At 36.1% G+C, this 24,074-nt stretch overlaps 2 protein-coding genes across 2 annotated transcripts in view; one reads left to right on the forward strand and one right to left on the reverse strand.

Annotated features, from left to right (window-relative positions):
* Positions 1-24,074, forward strand: part of LOC144445556 (small ribosomal subunit protein eS21-like) — a 372,415-nt gene that overhangs the window by 60,554 nt on the left and 287,787 nt on the right. The window lies entirely within an intron of this gene.
* On the reverse strand, positions 14,503-21,683 carry LOC144445711 (ethyl acetate hydrolase-like). Its single transcript, XM_078135354.1, has 8 exons — positions 21,678-21,683; positions 21,267-21,493; positions 20,417-20,549; positions 19,320-19,548; positions 18,279-18,376; positions 16,974-17,113; positions 16,389-16,475; positions 14,503-15,664 (listed from the first exon to the last, which is right to left on the reverse strand). The coding sequence occupies exons 2-8, from the start codon at positions 21,475-21,477 to the stop codon at positions 15,567-15,569; spliced, it is 996 nt and encodes a 331-aa protein (XP_077991480.1). The 5' UTR covers positions 21,478-21,493; positions 21,678-21,683; the 3' UTR covers positions 14,503-15,566.

Consider the following 24,074-nt stretch of genomic DNA (forward strand, 5'->3'; position numbering starts at 1 on the left):
CATCTACAAATCTGGCAGAGAAGTCGTTCACGTTCACACAGTTACCATTTTTTACCGTTGACTTTGGGTAATTTTTTCGGGACCACATTTAACACATCAATATACCTGTTGCTGGTTCCAAGATGCACTGCACATCTCTCCATACAATACCGTGTATTTTCTACGGGCTGAGGGGTTTGCACGTGCTACTACTCAGGAGAATGGTTGTCACCTGACCGTCGTACCCTGGGTTCACCCGTAAAATCCCTCTCTGGTGTTTAGTCTTTGTTCTATGAAATCAAAGAGGTCAACATGTTTTTCCATCATCTCCTGATAAAACTGTTATTTCAAATGTAGCAAAGACAAACAAGACTAAATGTAACAACATAAAAGCCGTCCTCTAGCGCAGTGTATGTTGGAACCAGAAAATCGACTATTCAAGTATTCTTATAACACAGTCAGGCTGTCATACGAAGATGCTTGTGTGATGTCTATTGTTACCTCATTACCTTTTACACAATGGATTTTGTTATTGCCTTTATATGATTTAATTTCTTATCATTTTAAATTTGACAAAAAGTACCCGTATGTGACATAAATACTACTGATATTTAAAAGTAAATTAAATCGAAATCTGAGTACAAAATTTAATTTTAGAGACATCCAGATGGGCCTCTGACTGTCGGAATCATTTTGTGCGATTTTTTCGAACTTTATGTTTCGCACGACAACTATCTGGACGACGATGCTGCTGCTAAGGCAGCCATTTGATGAAATAAACCATCTATGCATCAAGTAAAAGTGCGCCACCATGTGACAAATCTGTATACGAAATAAATGATAAAATCTGACATTTTCTTTCCTCTAGTAGAATTGTGAAATATTGGCGCGACAACATTGTGAAAATTGTACTTGATAGGGTCACACACACACATGCTGTATAAAATGTATATGTTATACATATATTTATTTTGAGAACAAATATGTAATATGTAAGAAGACGAAAACACAATGCAAAGCAATTTAATATGGTTAGCGTTCTATATTAGAGGAAATGTATACCTACCTTTTAGTAGTTAATAATGTATATTGCAAATATATATATTCTACATTCCTCCACATTTTATTCAATATACCAGTATATGTTATAAAGTTTGCTCGGGCTGGTTTGGTTATCCTCTTTCCATAATATAAGTTGCAATTGTGTTAAACAAAATATAATTTTTTCGAGAAATATAGCACAAAGAAGTGGGAGCATTTGAACACTTAGGGGTATGCAGGGGTGTGCCGTCAAGTTCAATACATCTACCCTTTACTAAGGAATGCATTTTCGGGATGTCCATGATTAAGGCATGCGCATACATGCATAAACACTAGTTAGCCAAGAGTGATGATTTTGGCCCATTGGTGGCGCTATATATATTATATTCTCAAGTCCACTAGCTTTTTTGAAATTTGTGCTTAGTAATATAATTGAAAATCTAACTATATTTGATTTCCATTCATATTCAAATACAAAACAGTAATACCGACCACGTCAACAGTGGTTCGTTAAAAACCAACGGCCTCTACGACTGTGACTCCACGAATATCATGTACTCCATCACCTGCTAGAAACGCACTTTGGCTCTATCCATTGAGCAAACTGGTCATTCCCGTAGGAAATGCGTAAACAACCATGACATAGATATTGAAAACGATAAACCGATTGGTGAACACTTCAATCGTACAGGGCCACCAATCTATAACTTTACAGTGGCAGTTGTAAAAGATAAAGCGGAAAAATCAATTGCACTAAAAACAAAAATAATCACCACCTTTAGAATTATATATGTACTCCTTTTTTGTACTACTACTACTACTACTACTACTACTACTACTACTACTACTACTACTACTACTACTACTACTACCTTTGCATGCCTACTTAACACATTTACCAGATAAAATGTTCCCACTGCTAACCTTTTTTTACAACAGTTGTTGGATAAATAACATATCGTATTGGTTCAACACAATCTTTGCAACACATGTCATGACAAGATGTAATCCATACAGTAATGTCGTTATTACAGCGAGTAAACGTTAGATCTCACATAGTATGTCATTTACAGTAAGAACACGTTTTTACCTCCCGTATGGGTACGGGAGGTATTAAAATACAAATGTGTGTCTGTGTGTCTGTGTGTCTGTGTGTCTGTGTGTCTCTCTGTCTGTCTGTCTGTCTGTCTGTCTGTCTGTCTGTCTGTCTGTCTGTCTGTCTGTCTGTGTCACCATTTTCTAAAATTCGACTGGTTCAATTGTAATGAAATTTGGAATGTATAATGTTTAGGGTAATAGCTAGACCTGATTAGGTTTTCAGCCAGATCGGTTAATGTTTAATTATAGTAATTTGCATATTAATGAAGCAATATCTTAAGACAGCATACTTCAATTTCAATACAATTCAGTACATACATTAACCATAACAAATTGTGTATGTCCTATAAAGTTAGTTGATGTACCTTACATTGTTAATGAATAATTTTCATAATTAATTATTTTTGGTAATTAGGCTATATCTTAAGAATGCATACTTCATATTCAACATATTTTAGTACATACGTTAACCATAAGAAAACACATATGTCCTATAAAGTTAGTTGATGTACCTTACAGTGTTAATGAATAATGTTCATAATTAATGATTTTCGGTAATTAGGCTATATCATAAGAATACATACTTCAATTTCAATATAATTCAGTACACAATCGCACATGTTCTGTAAAGCTTGTTGATGTACCTTTCAGTGTTAATGAATAATTTGCATAATTAATGATTTTCGGTAATTAGGCTATATCTTAAGCCTGCATGCTTCAATTTCAATACAAATTAGTACATATTGTTAACCACAACAAAGCAGGTACGTCCTATAAAATTTGGTGCTATAGCGTACAGTTTTAATGAAAAATTTGCATAATTAATGATTTTAGGTAACTACGTTGTATCATAAAAATGCAAGCTTCAAATTTCGTATAATATGATACATATATCAACCATAATAATACGCACCTGTCCTATGAAGTTTGATGCTACAACTTTTACCTTTTAATGAGTATTTTGAATGATGAATGATATTCAGTAATTAAGCAGTATCATGCACTCTTCAAATTCCGTATAATTTTGGCACATACATTAACTTAAGAAAGTACGCTTGTCCAAAAACAAAGTCTGTTACCATAGTTTTTTTATTGTAATGAGTTATTTGCATAATTAGTGATTCTCTTACGGGAGGCATTCAGTTTAAATTTGGTTCAAAGATGTATTTGCCACAGAGTATAAGCCAACTAAATCTTTAACAGTATCTTGATGACATTGTGTGTCATAATTACCAACAAATTACACCAAATCATTTTATCATTATTCTGTACAATACAATTACCAACAGAGGTTCAACTAGTCTTGCTGCTAGACCCCTCGGGCTTTTCTGCTCACTGTCAAGGCGACCGAAGGTCGCTAGTCAGGGCGACAGCCCAGGCAATACACCCTACCCCCATACCAGGATATACAGTTTGTATACTTTGTTATTATTATTATTATTGGCAGAAAAGTGTTAGTGTAATATGGGCTACCATGCGTGACACAAACCCATTGTACTCTTTACTTGCATTATCATTCTTAAAAAATGTTATACCTTTATGTATATCTCCACAGTAGCACCCACTAGATATTTCAAAATAGTCAAGAGGAGATATGCCAGGTTCGTGTTTCAGGAGCTCGTTTGTTATCATGTTCATTAGGCTAATGCGAGGTGTGGACAAGAAATCCCGTCGAGATCGGCCATTACCTTGTGGACCATTGATCCAAACAATTCTTCCAGTTTTATTCAAAACCTTGTATAATTTTGCCGGAACTTGTGGAAGGCGTTTATGGTACGCTTGAAACACATTAAAATATTCGGATTCATTCTTGGTTACAAGTGCATCATGTAGACCTGATGAGATAGCCAGCATGTCTACCTTGTCATGCAGACGCAATCGCTCTTGTATTTCACTGTCACTTTTATCTGTCACACACCGAATTCCACATCCATCAGGTAGCCTCATCAGGGCTATATACCCTATTTGCCCAACAAGACCTTTGGTCCATAAAGTGAAGCCATGATTGTGAAACCTTTGCTTCAAATGACCCAGGTTCAAGACAGTATTATTTTGATAATAATAGATCTGTAGCATTTCGTTTGCCAGATGCTCTGTCACTGAGTCTCCTATAATTAACATTGTCTTTCCTTTGATGCACCTTTTCAGGTCTTCTGAGTTGTACAACTTGTAATGACAATCATAAGGTGCCCATACACGACGATTGCTCCTGAGGATGTCGACATCCCCTTCACAAAGTTTGCCATCACAACCATTTTCAGGAACAGAGACCCAGCGACCAGATGACATTCCTGATGAACACAATGGTGTAGTCTTAGACTTAGGTACACAGTTTTTATTATCTTCAAGTATTAATGCGAGAGGGGTGTTTCCAAGTGCTGTGGTGAAACCAGTGATTATATGCCTTGTATTGAAAATCCTGTACCGGTCTTTTTCTGTGCGGACCAATGATATATCAAGTTGATAATGCCCAGATGGAAGTGCAGGAATATTAACTGTAAAATTACCATGGTTAGAATACGTCACCTTGGCCTTATTGAAATATAAATTATACTCTTCTGGTGAAGGATATTCCTTTACATCGGGTCCTACTATCCGTGCATACATGTCTACCCAGGGTTCACAGTCAACGTTGTCACCATTGACATCGACAGCTCTTATTGTTAAAGATCCCGGAATACATGCTTTTAAAACTGTTCTGTTATTCTGTACTTTTTGGTCAGTAATTTCTAAAATAAATCGTTTTGGGTATTCAGTTAGATTGCAAAAATGCAGACTTTGTTTGGCTAGAAGTTTTGAGATTTCAGCTGTAATATTTGTATTTGTAACTTTAACAGCTTGAGTAGTTGTACCAGTGGAGCTTGTACCTTTAAAGTTCGATTTCCCATCGGTAATATTTGTAATTTTCATGGAAGCTGCTTGAAAAGTTTTACCATCGGAGATTGTCGGTGACTTTGATGTTTTCAGATGAACGAGCTTCTGAAGAAAAAAAACACAAAAAAACCACACAATTTATATTAATCACAGCCACCCAATCTATTATCCTGAAGTTCGTGGAATCATACAAGGCGCATTATGAGATACAACTAACATTGATCCTGTGGGATTATATACTTATCACATAATAAGACAAATCATATAAAGTTTGTACAGATACTGAAACGTTAGATCAAATATCAAAAATGGCGTCCGACTGCTCGGCAAATTATGCATTCATATAACAGATGTTGACGAGAGTTAACTAGCTACAGGCTGCTACACTGTAACATAAACAAATCGTCATTTCGACAATTTGTATTAATTTTTATGATATAATAGAATTATAAATAAAAATTACAGTGCTTCTGTTTATTAGTCTCATAGTGCACAGTTCAAAGTGTGAACAGTTGTCAATGTCAGCTCTCCTGTAATTGCCGAGTTTCCTTGTATTTTGGTGTTCCTACTCCGCAATTTTATCAGACTTTGTTTCATGAATATTTGAGGAACCTCCATTCCAATTTCCGCTGACTTTTGAACAGTATTGAAGTGGTTTTTGCCAATTTGTGCCAATTTTTGGACCTGTCCAGGATGGTAGGATAATCCCATTCTATGGTATAGTAATTTACATAGACTCATTGACATTCCATACCTCGTCAACTTATGCTAATATCTACTACTCCAGAATGCCCTCGTTATTCATCCTGATAGTGCTGGTCACATCCACCACCTGTCACCACTCCTATTACCAACATATATCATCAACTCTCATTGTAAGCACAACAAGACCTGACCTAGCTGCAACTACAGTGAGTAAGCTATCCACCTATATCTCTGTGAAAGAAAAATACAGCCACAGACGCATTCGTTACTATCCAAATTCGATATCATCGTTCAATTATAAGTTTCTGTCAATTGCTGGTGACATTGAGTCAAATCCAGGCCCTGGATCTGACTTAATTAGTGATGCGTATTTTATTCCACAAGATAACCCTGATGACGTCTATTCAATGCTAGATGCTGATTCGCTGTTGCCACCTGAAGATATCAATCTTCAACTACGAGACAATCCTCACCTCACCTGTGGTCATCTTAATATTCAATCCTTAAATAACTCACTTGATCAATTAAAACTCATGGACCCCTCAAAGATTTTTGATATTCTGCTAGTCACTGAGACTTGGATTTGTGAAAACACAAGCTCCGATTCTTTAGCTATCGATGGATTTAACCTCATAAGACATGATCGAAGATATTCTTCACATGGCGGTCTTGCAATTTATTACCGTAATGATCTCGTCATTAATACAATACCTAATTTATGTTCCGATAACAATGATCCCCATCAGATTGAACAGCTGTGGGTCAAGATTAGTAAACCATTCAAAATCACAGTCGGTTGTGTGTACAAACCACCACGTCTTCCCGTCTCAAGTCTCGAACAACTCTCTGCAAATATTGCATACGCATATCAATCTTTCGCCTCGAATTTTGCGATCCTCGGCGACTTTAATTGCGACCTATTAAGTAACAAACCTGAATCAAAAAAGCTACGTGAAATTCTTGATATCCACAACTTAACCCAACATATTGATGATGCTACTCGTGTCACTGCCAATACAAGATCATTGATCGATCTCATCATAACTCCTACATCCCTGCAACCAATTAAATCATCAGTTATACACTCTTCATTAAGTGATCATTACATGATTTACACAGTTCTACCACTACAACGACGCCGAAGACGTCCTCCCCGAACTGTCCACCATATACGCTGTATTAAGAAAATAGACACCACTAAATTCTTAAATGACCTCCAGAGTGTACCCTGGGAGAACATTGATCATTGCAGTGAAGTAAACGAAGCATTAAACACTTGGACTTCCCTGTATTACAAAGTTCTCGACTCTCATGCTCCAATAACTAAAGTACGCATTCGTCCGAAAGCCAATCCCTGGATAACTACATCCATCAAGAAAAAAATGCGATTTCGCGACTGGGTTCGTAAAATGCACCACCGCACTCGTCTTCATGTTTACTGGTGCGAATATATAAAACTTCGTAACCTTGTAAAGAAGGAGATTGAGTTTGCCAAATGCCGTTATTACAAAGAACTGCTATCTGAAAATATTAACAATAGCCACAAAGTTTGGAAGAAGGTGAATGAACTTCTTAAACCATCAGATAAGACTCTCCCTGTCCACGACAATGCCATCCCTCTCGCAAATAACTTTAACAACTACTTTGCTAATGTTGGTGTGCTTGTTCAGGATGAACTTCAACCGACAGACCCCTTGATAGATCACATACCAACACCTGGCTCTCAATTCCAACTTTCGACTGTCTCTGAAGAGGATGTAAATTCGGAATTATCCTCACTGCCATCAAATAAATCATCTTCCACTGATGACATTGACTCGCGCCTGATCAAACTTTCTATGCCAGCGATTGTTCCGTCATTAACTCGTATTTTCAATATGTCCATAACCCAAGGCATTATGCCCACACAGTGGAAAAAGGCTACAATTGTCCCCATCTTCAAGAAGGGTAAGAAAGACAAACAAGACATTTGTAACTATCGTCCCATCTCATTACTGCCCACCTTATCAAAAGTCATGGAACGTCTAGTCTGCAAGCAACTTAGCTCCTTTTTCGAAAGAAATAATGTTCTTCACTCAACCTTCTCAGGTTTTCGACCAAAACATTCTACAGCAACCCTGTTGCAACGTGTAACTGATGACATTCTTGTCAACATGTATACTAAGAAAATCTCGTGTCTTCTAATGCTGGATTTATCAAAAGCATTTGACTCTGTGAATCATGCTATTCTTCTTCAAAAACTTCAACGCTATAACATCCACCCCACTACCATATCATGGTTTAAAAACTACCTGACTGATCGCACTCAATGTGTTAAACTTGATTCTTACACTTCAAATCACATTCCTGTTAAAACCGGGGTACCTCAAGGAAGCGTCTGCGGCCCACTTCTATTCTCCCTCTATATCAACGACCTTCCACTCTGGCTCCAATCTAATACACCAATGTACGGCTATGCTGACGATATCAACATCTTAAAAGCAGCTCCTATCTCCAACTTAGATGCCTTACACGATGAGTTGATCGATGAAATCAACAATCTCACAACATGGTTTCACTCCAACTCTCTCAAACCCAACATTTCTAAATACCAATTCATGTTACTTGGCACTCGTCAACAATTGCAGAAAATACCAGATCACATTAAAACCCTCTCTACTCGCGATCATGTTATTCAGGCAACCACCAGTGCGACTTGTTTGGGTCTTAGACTTGACCCTGAACTCAAATGGTCAAACCATATAGCCTACCTCCGTCGAGCTTGTGGTTATCGACTTATTACCCTGGCTAGAGCAAGACGTTGTATTCCTGAAAAAATTCGCAAGAATATCATCACAGCTACAGTTTTCTCACTCCTGGACTACTGTGACACTGTTTATTCAAACTGTAGTATCACATTAAAATGCAGCTTGCAACGTATAATCAATTTCGCTGTCCGCATCCAATGTGGGCTAAAGAAGTCTGAACATGTCACTACCGCCAGACTTAGACTTGATTGGCCAACCATTCAAGAGCGACATAACCACAACTTCAATAAACTTGTCAAAAAATGTATTATTAACAAAGTACCATCGTACCTTTCTGAACTTATTTCAACCAATGATACGTTTCATCAATACAATACAAGGACCAAATTCCACATTCCGAAAGCCCACTCTCGTTCCTTCAGATACAGGGCATCCATCGCTGCAAATAGTTCATAAATTTAATGCCCTTTGTACTCTTTCCTCAAGATGGTCATTATTGTACAGTGCTTAAATTTGTGTCTGTTATGTATATTTGTATTTTAAATCTGTATTGTATTTGTTTATCTTGCATTTGCATGAAAAGCCATTTAATGGATGCATTGCCGTTTATAAATAAATAATAATAATAATAATAATATCACCCATCGATGTATATAATGCAATGTGTGTATTTACGTTTTGAAACGAAAGTGTATATTAGTTATTACGAACATTAACTGCCGCAAGGGTTAGTTTGTTATTTTAAGCTTTGTTTTTATTAGTTCTTTAAGCTGTTTATAGTTCCGGAGTTTGCACTCACAACTAACGCTACACTCCCAGACGTATAAACTCGAATACACGGCACGATGCAGACCTGCATCGCACAAGTTGGGTGGAATTTCTACCTGCCAAAATAGAGGACATTTCATAACTTCCTCATTAATTACGGACACCTCCTCATGACCCAAGAAATGTTCCATAATACCCCAAATCCCACCAACAACGGCAAAATAGCGATAAATGACAAAAGATTTTTAACGGATAGCATATCAAGATCACGCTGAAAACGTAAGTGAAATGTAAGAATAAAACCCTATACTACCCGTTCTGGATATGTCGCTGTATTTCTTGCTCTGAGGAGATTGGGGTACTTTTGAATATCCCTTGGTTCTCGAAGGCTCCGTAATTAATGATTGAGTTCAATAGGAAGTGTCTGATTTTTTATGACAGGTAAGGCATGATTTAACAGAACAATTTGCCCAACTCAACCTTGCGATACATAACTGTACCGCAACGCCTGTTTGAGTTTGTACATTGGGAATTGTAGCATTTAATACATACGAAAATGAAAAAAAAGTAGCACAAATGCAAAACTAACTCTACAATTTGTGCATACAAACAAATGTGATCATAGCTTTAGCGTACGTAAAATGGAAGGAACAACTGTGAACAGTCTAGAGAAAAAGATTCAGTAGAACAGGGGACGAGTTTATATATATATTTCACTTACGTTTTCAGCGTGATCTTGATATGCTATCCGTTAAAAATCTTTTGTCATTTATCGCTATTTTGCCGTTGTTGGTGGGATTTGGGGTATTATGGAACATTTCTTGGGTCATGAGGAGGTGTCCGTAATATATATATATATATATATATATATATATATATATATATATATATATATATATATATATATGTGTGTGTGTGTGTGTGTGTGTGTGTGTGTGTGTGTGTGTGTGTGTGCGTGTGTGTGTGTGCGTGTATATATATATATATATATATATATATATATATATATATATATATATATATATATATATATATATATATATATATATATATTATTTATATATAATCCCATGAAATCAATGTTAGTTTTACGTCATAATGCTCCGAGTATGATTCCGCGGACTAATACAAATTCGAGCCGGTAGGCGAGAATTTGTAGTTCGCGGAATCATACGAGGAGCATTATGACGTAAAACTAACATTGATTTTATGGAATTATATATTTATCACATAACTAAGTATTTCCCCTTATTATTCTAAAATTTTAAATCGTATTTTACGAATACTGTATCTTTTCATCGCACTATATTCTTCATCGCGTATTAAAAAATGGAGCCCGACGGCTATGCAAATTACATAATCGCGTGACCTGTCGCGAGGTCAAGCTTACCATGGTATCGGTCGGGCCGGTCGCGGTTCTGTGGTTTCTCAACCAAAATTATCGGTTATAACCTTGCGATGTACATGTAATATCGAATTTAGTTTAAAACGTAAGTAGAATTTGTCTGAATACGACTTTTGTGCCGTCATTTTAATCATATTTTCTCGGGTTGTGTAAGTTCGGAGATCTGAGCGACGGAAAATCGTAAGTAATTAGCTTGCCGGCTGCTACATCGATAATCTACGTGATTTTTAAATATAATAAAATGTATCAAATAAAAATAAAAGGACTTCTACGTATCAAACTCATGCCATCCAAGGATATATGTAACGTAATGTATGCATTTACGTTTTGAAAGCACGTAATTATTACGATAAACTTGATCGTAGCGTAGGATTGACTCGAACAGTACGGAGAAAAAATAGTTCGGTAGAACAGGGGTGATATGCTCTGAAATCACCCCTGTTTGACGTCACACAGTAGAAGATATGCACGTATTTATGTGATAAATATATATATATATATATATATATATATATTAAGTAGTGTGCATGCATACATAGAAACAGACAGACAGACAAACACACACACACACACACACATACACACACACACACACACACAAACAAAACAAACAAACAAACACAAACACACATACATATATTACTATATTATGGTCACTTACTGATACAGGGTTATATTTCCTTCCTGAAGTATATACTGTATATCTGTTAACATTGAGATAATTCGCCATAAGAATGAGAGAGATTATTGATATCATAGTGACCACAGTAGTCGTACCAATCCGTCTCTTCTTATTCTTAAGTAAGCGACTTTGGTCCATCATCACTTCTTTAAATTCATTCAAGTTCTTCATCGTGTGTATCATAAGACTTGCTCTTTAACACCTATCGTTGCCGTTTATACATGTATCAGACTCCACAGATGGCGATCTGTCTATCCCACTCGCCTGTGCATTTCAATGGGTATTATTATGAAGGCATGTCAATGGGACAAACCATTTCACATCGAGGGGTAGTTGAGAGGAATTTTAAGGAGCAGAAATATTTTGACGAAAATTCCGCGCATAATGTCGATACCAGAAGGATACTTGTTGCAAAACCAACATATAGTCACTTTTGCCGCCTTCCCATTGCAAAATAAGGTATAACGGCAAACATATGTAAATATATATATATATATATATATATATATATATATATATATATATATATATATATATATATATATATATATATATGTGTGTGTGTGTGTGTGTGTGTGTGTGTGTGTGTGTGTGTGTGTGTGTGTGTGTGTGTGTTTGTAAGGGACCAGTCAGTTTCTTCAGCGGGAGGCGGGGGCGGTGGATTTGCAGGGGGTGGGGGTCACCCTGTTTTTGAAATTGGCAGTAAGGGGTCATGCTGTTTTGAAAATTGTGGATGGGGGGGGGGGGGTCATTGTGTTTTGGATTGTGATGGAAGAAAAAATTCCTTTTCTGCAGTGGCATATAGCCTTGTCTGAAATGTGGTACATGTAAATATTTGTTGTTGTCCCTGTTTATTACATGAATTCTTTCATATTACTTATTAGTTCAAACATAACTATAAATATACATATACATATATTACCTAGCTACCACACTAATTACAGAACATGTCATGTAAATGCTTGGCTGTTTCACAATCAGTGCTTCACTTATATTGCACTTTGGGGCAAAAGTGAACTTCAAGGTTTCGTAATGGTAATCTCCATAGATAGTTTTTATAACAGAAGTTAATCTAAATTGTTCTACTCGTCAGTATGAACTTGTCAGAAGGGAATAATACACTCTCTATTTTGGACACTGCATTTTATTAACATTACAAACCACCACATCTCATGAGATTCCAGTTTCTATTATACACTAGGTATGACCACCTAACATACCGGTGACTTTACTATATACATGCAATATTAATGCCACTATACCAATGTTACCGGCCCATTTTTATGTGACATGGGAAACTTACATTTACGTTAGCTTTTCGAAGCTTGGAAATATTACCTCAAAGGCTATGAATAACCTAAACATCGCCTTAATAAAAGCAAAAAATTGCAGATCTGCCAGGGGGAAAACCCCAAGGACTCCCTCACCCCCAGAGGTCACTCATGCATTCAACCAACAATCAGATGCGCCAACAACCTTTTTACTGTCATAATGGTATTAAACTTTTCTTAAATATTTTAATCCTATTCTAATTTGAGATGATATTGTCTTTTAAAGATATGAAATGTTTGCCAAGATAGTCTAAAATTGCCTTAAACTCCAAATCTCCCCTACCAATGGTACTACCATTAGATGTGCTGACTTTTACTACATGTATATGATGATGCCATTTAACTTTTTAAGAACATATTTCAACCCTACAATTTAAGTTATAAAGAATAGTTTCTGATACTTGATGGTGCTGTCTTGTAAAGCTTGCTTGAAAGGGTCTGAATAGCCTAAATATTGGCTTTAAGAGTCAAATTCCTCCAGGGCTTCTAGAGCTAGAGGGAGACCCTCTCGGACCCCCCACATGAGGTGGACATATCCCAGTCTCAAGCTCTTCCCCTTTTACTGTCAAGATGCTATCAAAGTATATTTCAAAAGTATTTCAACCCTATGTACAGTAGTTGCTTTTTACATGTTGGTGCTGTCTTGTAAAGCTTGGAAATTATTTTCTGAAAATGTCTGAATAGTCTAAAAATTGACTTTTCAGAGTTAAAAACCTCCTGGGCTTCAAGGGGGAGACCCCCTAGGACCCCCCATAAGAGATATACATATTCCCTGCTCAAGCTTTCTCCCTACCTTCCACTGTCAAGATACTATTAAACTCCTTTTGGAATATATTTACCTTGTCTAGTCAATAATTATAATTATGATAGTGCTATCCCGGGATCTTATAAAGTAAATGCAAGACAGTCAAGCAGTCCACGCTGAGTGCCGATCAAAAACTACCTGTCATGTGAATATTATATGGGGGGGGGGCATCATGTTTTAGAATTAAGTGATAGGGGTCAGCCTGTTTTTGGTTTTACAGAGAGGGTGGGGTCAGTGACTTTTTGTCAGCCCGATTTAAGAATCCACAGACCCCCCCCCCCCAAGCTGGAGAAACTGACCAGTCCCTAAACTCAGTATACATAAATATCTATGCTGGAGTAAACTGCTTATATACATCCTGAGGAGCCGTCAGACAGTGTTTCACATTGTAATTGCGATCATCAGACGACAATAATTATTTATATATATACATAAAAATTGAAAAAAGACGAGTATGTTATTTCATTATGGATTTACACTACAGTCCGTTTCACCAAATGGATCATCAGGTGTATGGGTGGGCTGTGGGAATCGCTAACTGTATGTACATAATATACAACTGTATACATATATATATATATATATATATATATATATATATATATATATATATATATATATATATATATATATATATATATATATATATGAATGTGTAAGTGTCTCGCTGGAGAGAACAGTGCTCGATGCAAATATTAGTAGCAGAGCATTATAGACTTAACTCAATAGAATAAGGATGTGATAAGTCTTATTACGCCTTTATTGCATTAAGTGTATATATATATATATATATATATATATATATATATATATATATATATATATATATATATATATATATACAGGTTTTGAAAATTTGAACCAAATTATATGCTATAGACCCTACAGAACTGTTTCGTGAGGTGCGTAGTCCTCACTCATCAGGGGCAGAATGGAATATAGTATCTGCGTTTCCTTATATATATATATATATATATGTATGTATGTATGTATATATATATATATAAACAAATACGATTCATACATTGTGTTAAGCACATTTACTACTAAAAAGAAATAGTTCTTGTGACAAATATTGAATTAGCCTAATTGTAGTATAATTCCACAACTGTATACAAATAACATGGTATGATTTACGGAATATGTACTCTCGTTGACGATGCATACTGCTTCTTGGCATTTGAGGGATAGGTATGAAAAAAGTCCAACGGATGGACGAAACCCATCAACATAACACCATCCAGGCTATAATAGTTGGGGTCTGAATTCCTAGATAAAATCAATCATTTTTGAATATAAAAATACTTATGAAGGATATGACAACATACAAAAGTACATGAATACGTAAAATCCAAGCGCATCAATTTCATATATCTACTTCATAAACTACCTAAAAAACAGTGATTTAGTACTGTAGTTCTCTATGATTATGTTAAACTGTTTTTGGTGAAACTCATATATGATATTATTACAGCAGACGAAAGAAAGTTGTGCAGGAACTATTAAAGTCAGAACGGATACAAGTTTTGCTGGTATCTGTCTCTTGTAGAGGGCGATATTCATACACATTGTAATTCAATTGCTGCTCGTGTTTGTCTCTTGCAGAGGGTGGTTAAATACTAAACAAGGGTTGCATGAAAACAGCATGTTCCCCTGTCACAATTTAGACATGCATCAAATCATGACTGTAAACTACATGTGGACTATACCATGCAGACACATACAACAATTGTGTTACAATGTATACAAATTCAATCTGGAAGAGACAGACACATGCATCAAGTGTATTACAATGAATTCGATCGAATCACTCTCTGCAAAAGACAGACAACACTTGCATTCATATTATGACTTTTGTAGTGCACAGCTTACTTTAAATTTCGTCTGTTGTTGTAAGCTTATAGACTGCATACGCAAAAATAGAATGTTACTCTTTACTAATATTTAGTATACATGATTCGCTTTTAGGAAAATACGTAATAATTAATATACATAATAAGTATTACACTAAAACGATTTTTTTTTTCAAATCAGTTTTTTTTTCACCTAAGAATACAATCATATTTGGTATACTAAAGTCCTGGCGTTCCTATTGTAGACATACTAATTAATTGTTATATTTCAGGGTTGTTCACTCTTTTTCAGTATCTTCACTGGCCTCTTTAACTCTGGCTTCAATAAATTCAATGGTTCTCTTGTATGCCTTTTCGCATGATGTTTTGAACAGAGCTGGAAAATAACCAGATGAAATAAACTTCAACTTCGTGTCCTGCAAAAAGACATCCTGTATGATGTTCCGAATATATCATTCGCAGGTTGAATGTAGTTTAACAATCTCCTGTTGTCAACTATCAAATCCCTCTCCCCAGAAATGTATGTATTTGAATCAAATCCTCGTTTGTCCCCGAATAAAAACTCAGTTTAAACTTTAAACTTGTAAAGGCTAACTAACTAACTAACTAACTAACTAACTAACTAACTAACTTACTTACTGGTTTGTTACTTTTTTATATAAAGCATGCGATGATTGTTCTATGACGAAACAATGAAATAATTGTTCTCGACAGTAGTATAGAATATGGGGGTAGGATCGCAGTTGTCCAGCTTGTGTACGTTTGAACAAAGTCCATGGAATAGTCCTTTTTTCTAGGAAATAAAGAAAGGTGAATACCCTTTGATGCTAATTTAAGTATTTGAAAGTAGGTTAATCATAACATCAAAGTTGTTAACAATTTGTTGTCAGTGAACTTCGAAACGTTTTTAGAGGTGACAACAAAATTATTAACAACTTTCATGTGACCTTTAACCTACTTTGAAATATTTGAATAAGCATCATAGTGTATTCCCTTTCTTTATTTCCTAGAAAAAGGACTATTGCATGCATTTTCCTGAAAAGTACACCAGCTGGAAAACTGCGACTGTACACCCATATACTATACTATTCTCAACTTACTTGGATATATGTAAAACACGTGTACCATTTTTTCCATTAGTAAGACTTCGACATGGCAACCAGCCTGTTTTAACTTCTCAGCATAGGCTGAAATAAATTGAATGACATTTAGATATTATTAACTAATATTGTTCTTCATTTAGCCAAGGAAAAAAACAAGTTACCTAAGGGCACTTGTCACTACCAGTCGCTAGACGAGTAGTGAGAAATCCTTAGGTAATGGGTATTTTCAAGCTGAATGAAGTAAACTATTGGGGAACAATATGATTAATACTATAATTATGCCTCCTCATAAATCATGAAAAATCGCGAAATGCGTTGACAATTTGGAATGTTTTCACTAAATGGCATTCCAAACACTGTAACGCTACTGACGTATCCACAAGTTTTCATGAACGACCTTGGTATAGAATCTATATTTTCTGTTCAAAGACAATAACTTGGCTTGAGTATTGTGTAATGTTGCGTATTCCAAGCGAGACTTGTGTAAGCTAAAAACCAAAGGAATAAGTACAATTCTTATTTCGAGGCGTTTTCAAATCGACTCGGGTGTACGCTTTAAAGTGAATTACGTAATTACCCTACCTAAACCTTCGTCACGTAAGATATCGTATTCAGATATTATCATCAAACATGGCGGTTGTTTCTTGCAAGTATCCACACTTCTATTCAGTAATGAGGCTTTCAGCATATCTTCCGGATTAGCAAAAAGTTGTTTAAAAACCCTAAGAAATGAAAAAGGTATGTATTGAGCAAGTGTGAATTCACAATAACTTGCATATTGCAAATTCATGATGATATAGTACTAATATATATTGTACGTTGAACTGCAATAGGCAATAAATCAATGCACAATTTTTAATATAACGTACAATGGAATAACAGTATATTCCAACAATTAATGTCCTTCCAGACATATTATTAGCATTAGAAACCATATGTGATTTGAAAGTGTCATTGGTTGATTTGTGAGATAACATCGAAGATAAAATGCAGAAGATTCTGAACATGAATTCTGAGGCAAACAATACCAGCGCATTAGCGATATTGCGGGCCTAAAAACATTATGTTAATCCAACTTTTATCAACACCTACTACAAATATATAAAAATATACACATTTTCATTTGCTTCACTGTGCAGTATTTACAACACTTTGACTACACAGGGTTTTTAATTTGTTGTACTGCACTACAATCGGAAAAAAACAATGCTAAAATTAAAGCTGCAAGCAGATTTTCCGGGCTCAATCGGTTTGCCTGGCAGGCAATGATGTGCTGAAGGGAGGTTGGGGTAGTCTTCCTTCTACACGCCAAATTGTAAGGTTATCTATGCACTGGTTTCAGAGAAGAATGTTTTGAAAATGATTTGCAGGAAAATCCAATATGGCCGCCACTGGATTTCTTAAATCAATGATTGCCGTGAAACTATGCATTTAAATTTTTCTCGTTTATAAACTTTAAAGTAGTCAAGTAGTTGATTCTATTTGCCAAAATGCAAGTCATTCAGTGCAGTGCTTTTGGAGAAAAAGTCATTTTTAAAGTTTCGTAAAATCCAATATGGGCCACCATAGCGGCAAAATTAAAAAGGCGGGTGACATGCATACTATGTACCAAATTGTGAGTCAACTGGACCCCTAGGTTTTGAGAAGAAATTGTTTTAATATGTTGTCGAATTTCAATATGGCGGCCAGGTCACGTGACCAGCCCAAAATTCCTGGGTCAGATGCATGAGTACTCATGGTCCCCAATAAACCTACCAAGTTTGAAAGGTTTACGGGCAATCGTTTTCTAGTTCTAGCTCGACAAAAAACTGCAGAAGAAGAAAGAAGAAAAACCCTAACAACACCAATAGGGCCTAAGGACATAGGCTTTGGCGCCTAAATACAAACCATTTCCTCGTCGCTGCCTCCAAGAAATAACCTGTTGCAAACTCCAGCTCTGAAGGTAGCACATTCAGTGTGTCGTCTGTAGCAGGATATATCAGAACCTTATTTGGAGAGAGAACACGAACCCCATTTTAACTCCCAAGTGATATTGCTGCAATGTGGTTTGGTATTTTGTACGCTTGTGTCTGTCTACCTGCATGTCTGTTTGTTTTTGCATGAATATATTGGTGCACGGGTCTTTCCTCGTAACATATCTCTTGACGAATAACATACACATATGCAATCATCCTACAGTATGTATTTTTTTCTGAATGGGGAGCAAATGACTTTGACGATGAAGGTCAATATAAAATTTGGTGTTTGGCTAGAAAGCGTCTAATAATGCGGCAATGTAACAATGTCACACTTAACGATGATCCTATGCATAAAACTAACTAATTTATTGAGCAAGTTTTTATTTGACCTTGAACATAAAAGTCAAGGTTAGTTTGTAACTTGTACTTCTATAAAACGTAGGTGTCGACATTTAAATGATGTCCGTAGGTATAAAACTTCCAAAGTCATTAGCAATTTGCTATGTGACCTTGAAGGTGGGGGGGGGGGGGCATTGCAAGATCAAGTTCAATGTATGGAAAGAATGCTACCAATGACAATATGGGTGAATGGAGTCTTATTGTATTCACTTTCTTGCGTTATGATCGAAATAGAATGTTTGTCTATTTGGCCTTGGACCTAACATGTTAAAATGAAAGGCAAAGCTTATGGTCTCAAGAACACACAGCCGTTGGCCATTCCCATAGCTCCCTTGACCTGTGGACTACAAACAACCAAAACTCCAAACAGAAACTCAAACCCATGCACTTACACAGACACTCACTCACACAGACACAAATACACAGAGTGACAGGCATGTACACACACACACACACACACACACACACACACACACACACACACACACACACTGTTTACATCGCTTCATATATTCACAGTTAATTCAAATTTCTATCTTGGGTATATCTGTATGGAAGAAGTTCAACTCACCTGAAAGTCAACTATGTTAGCTTCAGAAAGTTCTTGACACACATTAGCAGCAATCATGCCTCCAGCACTGTCGCCACCAACACCAATAATGCTTTTATCGCTGCCTCCAACGGTCATTCTGTTTTCAGATACCCATCTTAGGACAGCCACACCGTCTTCAATGTTGGCGGGGAATTTGAATTCTGGAGCCAGACGATATTCCACATTTACGATTATGAACTTTGCTTGACTGTAGATTAAATATATAATAGATTGGTGTACTTGGTAAGATGACCCTATTTTTTATGTTTCTCATTACTTTTTCATGGCAACTATGGGTCGGTCGGTCGAATTTTAAAAAAAGTCATCTTCTTCATGTTTCTTTGCCTCTCCTTTTCCCACGTCCTATCTTCGTTTCTTTGTATTAGATTCCTGATAACAAGCCCTTTCTCAGCTTTCTACACAATTGGCATGTTCTCAGCCCCATACTTGAATAATGTCCGTCATGAAAGAATTACTGTGTTCGCGAACAAGTGCCGCCATGACTAGGTGATTCGAAAGTCCAGACACTTGTTGCTTTCGACAGGGCGCTGTTCCGCAAAATATTAAATGCGGGAAAAAATAAAAATATTCAAAAATATGGGTCGGTCGTGTAATGAGAAACAGAAAAAAAAATTGGGTCACCCAAATACTTATTATGGGTAATGATTAACTTGACCTTTTAGACAGTAAGACAACCTGGGGCAAAAGCCATGATAGTAAATATCAAATACATTTGCCCAATCGTTTCTGAACTAAAATTAGGTACTTTCCATATCAGAGTTCAAACAGACTTGTGTTCAGTAACGTATCATTTTGACACTAATAGGAAGAGTTCTGATAAATATCACATCAGTCTGCCAAATACTTTCTGAGTTTAAGACTTTTGACCAAGCACACACCCAGGAGCTATACTTAATTCGCATATGAATAATAGCGCTAAACAAAATGACATTTCTTAGTCAAGGCATCCTTAGAGACACCCGCATAGAACTACAAACAATCAAAATTCTACTATGTATGAGGTTAAGGAATACATTGATAAAATTCCCCAATGAGAAGAGAATAAAACGATTAACCTTGATATTATCTTGCATGGGGCATCAACTGTGTGTCGACTTCCAAACACATAACCCCCTCCATGAAAGTAGACCCAAATCGCAGGATTGCTATGGTAACCAGTTGGTTGATAGATTGTAACCATGACGCCATCTATTGGAAGAAGAAAATCATGTTCAGTTATCTTCGTACTTACTAGTCTCTTTGTCTTGACACTCTTGGTAATATGTCAGGACAAATACGATAGGCACATGTGACGTCATAACCAGAGGTTTCCCATAAACCCTTGCAGGAAATCCCAAAATGGCCAAACACATGTCAAGTGCAGTTAGAACTTCTCTACAACTTTTCAAAGTTGAATAAGTTACAAAGTGCTATTTTATCCCCCAAACTCATAGCATACATAGGAACATTAAGTCTGGCTGGAATTTTCCTTTAAAAATGTTGAGATGCTGTGCAAACTGGATTTATGTACAAATAATGTTGCCATTTAGCGATGTTTATCAGGCTCTGAAACTAAGGGAAAGATATTTATGATATTATTATGTACATTTTACATTTTATCTAAAAATCAATATTGGTGTACATTGTATTGTACTTAACATAGAAACATTGTCAAGTGATGTCTTTGGCAACAATATGTTCGGGAGGAAAACAAAATAGGGAAAATAAATGTATGAAAACGTAAAACATAATGTTTTATTTCTATGGCCAATCTTGCATTGTATACACTCGTGCTCTCTCGATCTGTATGTCAAAACTACACGGTTGAACAGGTATTTTTAGAATTCCAATGATATACTGAAAATGAAAGATTTTGAACAAAAAAATGAAGTTGAGTAAGTGAACAAGATTATTAATTGGATATACCTTCATAATGAGGAACTGGTATATTGAGCTCTCGGATCGTCCCGTCGAATGACACTTGTGTACCGTCTAGTTCGGTCAAGGCGTCAAACTCCCGTCGGGCCTCTGCCACTGTCTTATCGTCTGTTGGCAACCCAGGATCCGTTCCCAGGAGATCAAGAAATGCTTTAGCCTCGGGATGTAATGGTTTCCTGTTATCTTCCCTACTCGCCATATCGGTGGTCAAAGCGCTAGAAACGACGCCAACGAAACACTGTTTAGTATGAAGAATGAAACTGGGGTCACTGTATTAGGTCACTCAAGGGACCAGTTAGAATACGGGGGTTACACACAAATCATGTGTCATTGATTTGGGTATAATTGTGCTGCGAACCACTCTGGGTGTTTATACTTCAAAACAAGCCGTGGTCTTACCCTAGTCGTTCAATCTCAGTCTCTATCACATTAGTCCTTCTTATTCCAATTATTTCAAGTTGTATATACAGCGGATATCGTCTCCACGCTCCACCAATCGACATTGTTATGATACCGACCCTGTCTACGTATGTATGTATGAAAGTCTTGGGATCTATATACTTTATGAGTAGCACCCCCTATTCTGACATTACTGCCCCCGAGATGCACCAACTGGATGGGGTGATCTTATACTTGCTCATGGAATCATGGGAAATATATTCTGCCTATTGTTTGACAACCATTCAGCAGAGAAGCGACACATATAGTCTGTCATGTACAGCGTGTTGCAGGTTACTGTTCACTGGCTGTTTCATACAACCACTTACAAACCAGTAAGAAATTACACATGCTACACTTCAAGATAGCAAGATGGAATGAGCTGTAGTTCCTTGTTACAGTTTGAAACACCAAAGGCAGAAAATTCCCAAAATCATGGGTCAAATACTATACTAAAAGCCATAAACACTCTAAAGCAACTAAACCTTGGGAGGGGGACACCCCCCCCCCCGTTCCCAAACTCATCCACGGGCGCTGCACGTCCTCACAGCTATGCCTATGACCGCCTAAATCAGTTTGGTGACCATCTATTCTCAATATTATCGACATCAGTGTAAAATAGGAAACGTCCCCATGAATTTGAAAACTCTTTACAACAGTGGTCATATTCAATTACAGTGAAAATAGTGAATTATAAAATACAATAATTGTCATATTTTAATTGTTAGATATTTCGATTAGTTTCATTTTAATACAGTAAAATTATGTCTTAATAAAGTACCTCGTAATAATAGTTACCTGAAAAGAAAACACATTCTTTCAATTGGAACATTACGGTAACAGTATCACAGTCATTATCAATTTCCTTTTCAATTTCAGGTATTGAAAAATAATTACTTATTTAATTTGATTTAATTTGATATTTAGATTGTTTATAATATTTAATTTACTTTTTTACATCAACATGTTTTTCCTGCCTTGATAGGTAATTGCCATCTTCAACCTTGGTTAATGAATATTAATGATAAGTAGTTCTGAAAATGTTAGTAGTTTTAAAATTCAAATAAAGCCTTAAAATGGCAAACTATAAAATCACTTGTAATTTAAATATCTTCAAAATAATTACACACATATATAAATAGTTATTTAAGACAATCAGAATTTGACATTTATATTTCACTATTGTAGTAGATTTATGAAGACACAGATAATGAATAAACAGAAAAGTGAATTGACATGACATGATAATGCTATATTATAGCATTGAGGGTTTTGTTCTGTTTGTTTCTTGCCCTGTTTGTCTTGTAGGTTTTTGAGGACGACAAACAAATTATTTAATTCATAGCGCCTTACCTTTATTTGCTACGTTTATTGTCCTTTGCTCTTTTTTATACCATGACTGAGTTAGCGCCTTCTTCCTACAAATTTTAAAGGAAAAGGGTGGTAACTTCATATTCTGTGCTTAAACGTTCACATGATTATGTGTGAATGTATTGGGTTTTTAAATCATAATTTTATTCATAACACCCACCCTCTAAAGACAGTATGTATCCTGCATGTAGTTGTATGTTACTAATGTAAATGTAGAGTATCGAAGAATATCGAAATTCTCAAAACATGTTCTTAAGTTTGGAACTTTAAAAACACCATCTAATTGAACAGTTATCACCGTTCGTTTGTTCTCAGATACGTAGATATGAAATGAACATCTGTTATTTCCCTCTGCTCTCTGTTGTCAATCGAAATAAACTTCTGAAAATTTCTTTCACTGCTGCTAAAAGTGTGGGCCTGCCTATTCCTGCTCTCTCCGATCTTACTGATCGTGCAATACTGCGCAAGGCACGTGTGATTGCTGTTGACGACAAACATCCACTTTATGCATATATTTTGATATTCTCTGGCCGAAGATACCGCTATCTTAAATGCTCCAAAGTTCGTTACAGCAAGAGTTCTGTCCCGTCAGCCGTCAGATTGTTAAACCATTGCTAAGCTGTATTTGTGTACTAAGTGTATTTGCATTTGTATTTGTATTTGTATTTGTATTTGTATGTAGTTGTGTCGCTTGGACTTTTGTGAGTTGTATACTACATATCCTTGAGGACCAATAGATAATAATAATAATAATGATTGTTAAGATAATTTGATTCTTTATCAATATACTTTATGTTGTATTGTGTGCATGCAGATGAGAAGATATATGAGCATGCCAGACCTGAGAAGACTCAGAAAGAATATATCTGTCGTGGTATGTGATGACCAAAAGGATAAGTCGGTTGGAATTCAATATTCATCGATAAGCTTCTGGTATGAATCTTGCAGCGATGTTTTTATGTGTAGCTATTCTTCATTCTAAAAGCA

This window comes from Glandiceps talaboti, chromosome 14 (assembly GCF_964340395.1).
Source record: "Glandiceps talaboti chromosome 14, keGlaTala1.1, whole genome shotgun sequence".
Classification (NCBI taxonomy): Eukaryota; Metazoa; Hemichordata; class Enteropneusta; family Spengelidae; genus Glandiceps; species Glandiceps talaboti.